This window comes from Anneissia japonica, unplaced genomic scaffold (assembly GCF_011630105.1).
Source record: "Anneissia japonica isolate Jap-2015-1 unplaced genomic scaffold, ASM1163010v1 scaffold4624_len13911_cov112, whole genome shotgun sequence".
Taxonomy (NCBI): domain Eukaryota; kingdom Metazoa; phylum Echinodermata; class Crinoidea; order Comatulida; family Comatulidae; genus Anneissia; species Anneissia japonica.
In genome coordinates this window covers 589-4,079 of record NW_022745074.1, presented here as the reverse complement: position 1 = coordinate 4,079, position 3,491 = coordinate 589, and the positions used below count along the sequence as shown (strand labels likewise).

Sequence of the window (3,491 nt, the reverse complement as noted above, 5' to 3'; positions counted from 1 at the left end):
TTTAGCATTTTTTATAATTAATTAGTGTTCATAATCAATATTCAACATCGTTTACCGTAACTTATAATCACAATATAATACCATAGTTGTCATTATCATCGCCATTAAGGCCTGTTTATACTTGCAACGATAACGATAAAATGCTGAAACGCAATTGTTTATATAGAAAATAAAAGAAATGAGAGAAGTTTTTACACTAGGACGATTCGATAACGATATATCGTGTATACTTGAACAAAAAAATTTGACAAATCAGTTGAAATGACGCCATAATGAAGGAAAAACGATAAAACCGTAGTAGTAACCATGAGTATGACATCATTTGAATTGATTTGTTAAAATTTGTTGTTATTGTATACACGATAATTCGTATAGAATCGTCCAAGGTTAAAAATTCTCTTATTTCTTTTATTTTCTATAATATGAACAATGCAATACGTTTTATCTTGTTATCGTTATCGCTGCAAATATAAACAGGCATTAATTATCATCATCATTGTCGATAACATTATCACTACTCAATTTGTGATTTAAATCTAATTGGTATATTATTTTAATTTACCTGCTGAGCATCCAAGGACCTCAAATCGTAAACTTATATGGCCATGCCAGTCAACTGGATGAATACGGACGAATTGGGTATAGACAGGGTCAGTAAATATGTTTGTCACGGTAGTGTCTTGATCCGAATTTCCAACAAACCTCTATAAATATCACATAATCTTAAGATTAACATTGCGTTCTCAGCACATTATTTGAATATAATTCGAGGTGTAACTACCTGTGGTTCAGCAAGCGTTTCGGTGTACCGGAGCCCCAAGGTTCAAAGTCCCTATTGTCAGGGGCCCTACCCCATAAAAATGAAATAGTATAAAACAAAATCATCGGACCGACTAAATAAAAAATATATAAAAGATGATAACAGTCCTTATATAAAACTGTATGTTTACCAGTCAGTTGGATGAATACTACTGAATTTCGCGAAGAAATGTCCAGAGAAAACGTTTTTCAACAAAATGGTATAATATCACATAATCTAAAGGTCAACAATAAGTTCTAAACACATACAAGATACAAGAAACTTAATTTGTCTTCAAATATAAAAGCATTTTGGAATATACGGTATTTCATAAAACATGTATCAAGACAACTTGTAAAAAAAACAGAATGAACAAAATATAAAACATTATATACTGTACAAAAGAAAACAAAAAACAAATATTAATTTCACATTTTTTTTTTTTTTTTGTTAAATTTTAAATTTTAATTTTTCGTATATTATTCGTATATAACATACAGGTGATTACTCTCAATAAAAAAGAAAAAAAAATAATATATGTAAATATATTGGGAAAAATTGTAATGACACTTACAGTTACTTGACAATCTGAATTCCTGATTGGTTGAAACAGGTTACCATCGACACTGTAAAAAATCTCATAAGACGTCACCCATTGTAAGCAGCATTTGTTGCGGCCTTGTGTGATTACTCCGCGTACCTTATGCAGTTTGCCGAGGTCAACTTGAATCCACTGGTATTGGTCTTTGATTTTTGAACACCATGCTCCTGCACTTCCCGAACTATCTACTTCAGTGTTCAGTCGTCCACTATGTGCCCCGGTCCGTAAAGACCATTCACTGGATGCGGACAGTTGTTCCGCGGGAATAGTCCCATCTTCAATACCAAGAGGATCGGTACACAACTCTGAGATAGAATATTACAATTATAGTTATGGCACATTTGGTGACAATTTTCGATATTTTTTTTAAATTTTATACAGTATGAATTGAAAACAAATTGAAAGAAAATTTTATAAGCTAATATATGGTGTAATTTGAATTTTATACAAACTGTATATTATGATTCTTCACATGATACCATGTTTTCCGTTAACTGCTCCGCATATTAATCTAAATCTTTATATTGTTAAATTGATTATTAGTTTCCAATTTTATACAGGTCTTAGAGTTTCTGTGAGAACATTCCATTTTGGACGTTGGCGAACTTTGTTCCATTAATACTGTTGTTTATAAATTAAAAGTGAATCAAAGTCTTTGTATATTTTATTTGATTGTGATTATGAAAAATTAATAAATGTTAGGCTACTTTACTTGTAATTTACAATGACATATTGAAAACCACACCATTATTTTTGGCTCTATGTCTTTAAATACGGTTTGTTTTAAGCAAATAAACGCTACGTGTATATGTGGATAAAGGAAAACGATAAAAAAAAAATAGCTGATCTTTTTTTTTTTGTGTGGGGGGGGGGGTTGCCTCCAAAAATTCTTATATTAATTCATTAAAGTTATATAAGCTACAAAAATGTTTGTAATTATATTACATACAAGACTATGCTAATCATAAGTACACTAGGTTTTATAAACAATCGGCAGATACACGAGTGCTTTACAACGTAAACTCTTGCTTTTGTCGTATTATTTTACAAGGGCTCTAACACCTTATAGAATCAATCATTTAATTTATATAAATTATACGACGATTCGACATTTTATTGACTTTCGAAATATCTAAAAATTAGTTCGATTTGACTGTTGAATTGAATGTTCCGACCGGCTCGTCATTTTTTGTTGAAATGTTTAATCCCGATGGAATCTTTGGGAGTCCTATAGTTTTAACAGGACTCGAGCCATTGTTTTGCTAGTGTTCTGTCCGAATAATTGTAATTATCAGTTCTGATGGTTTACAAATTAGAAATATTTATCTTATAACTTCAAATTGTTTTCAACAACTTCACCGAGATCCTTTCTATATTGAATTTTTCTAAATTTCTTTCTGAAGCTTATATTCTTGTATAAAATAATTTCTTTACGTTGACGTTTTTCCAATATATAAAAATTCTTCTACCAATATACCGTTGAAATTATATTCAATTTTATTAATTCATATTGCATCACACAAACGATTTTCAAAAAACAAACGGGAATTATTTACAATACTACTCATAAACTCTTCTGAACTCTACAGGAACCTAAATCCGGCAAAACACAATTTATTTTTTGAAATAATGAGTGAACCTTAGAAGGCCAATTTTTAACATTTCGATTACAAAGTAAATTAGACCATTCGTAAATTTGAAAAGGGATTCTGCAATCATTTAATTTATTCAGGTTTAAAATAAATTCTGCTATACATTTAGTCTGATGAATAAAAGGCGTATCCCATCACAAGTCACCCAAAACAGCATTATTGGGAGAAAATTTACCAACTCCTAAAAAATAACATCGAAAAGTCCACTGATTAATCTCAGATAAGAAAGTATAATACATACTCCAAGTATTGAAATGCACGCCATCGTGTTGGGATTCAATATTTAGACATAAATTATGTCATCATCAGGAATGAGTGAACCATTTGTAAATTTGAAGAGGGATTCAAAATGGTTTAAAGAGGGAACCAATGGTTATGTCCTGATGATGACATAGTTAATGTCGAAATATTGAATCCCAACACGATGGCGTGCATTTCA

General features: G+C 30.6%; 1 protein-coding gene across 1 annotated transcript; it reads right to left on the bottom strand.

Annotated features, from left to right (window-relative positions):
• Positions 1-562: 562 nt before the first annotated feature.
• LOC117119902 (lactadherin-like) lies at positions 563-1,705 on the bottom strand (the record flags this gene model as incomplete). The annotated part of the gene is made up of 2 exons (XM_033264880.1): positions 563-704; positions 1,374-1,705. Coding segments are annotated over 2 exons (474 nt in total), but the record flags the coding sequence as incomplete, so codon positions are not given.
• Between the last annotated feature and the right edge of the window lie 1,786 nt (positions 1,706-3,491).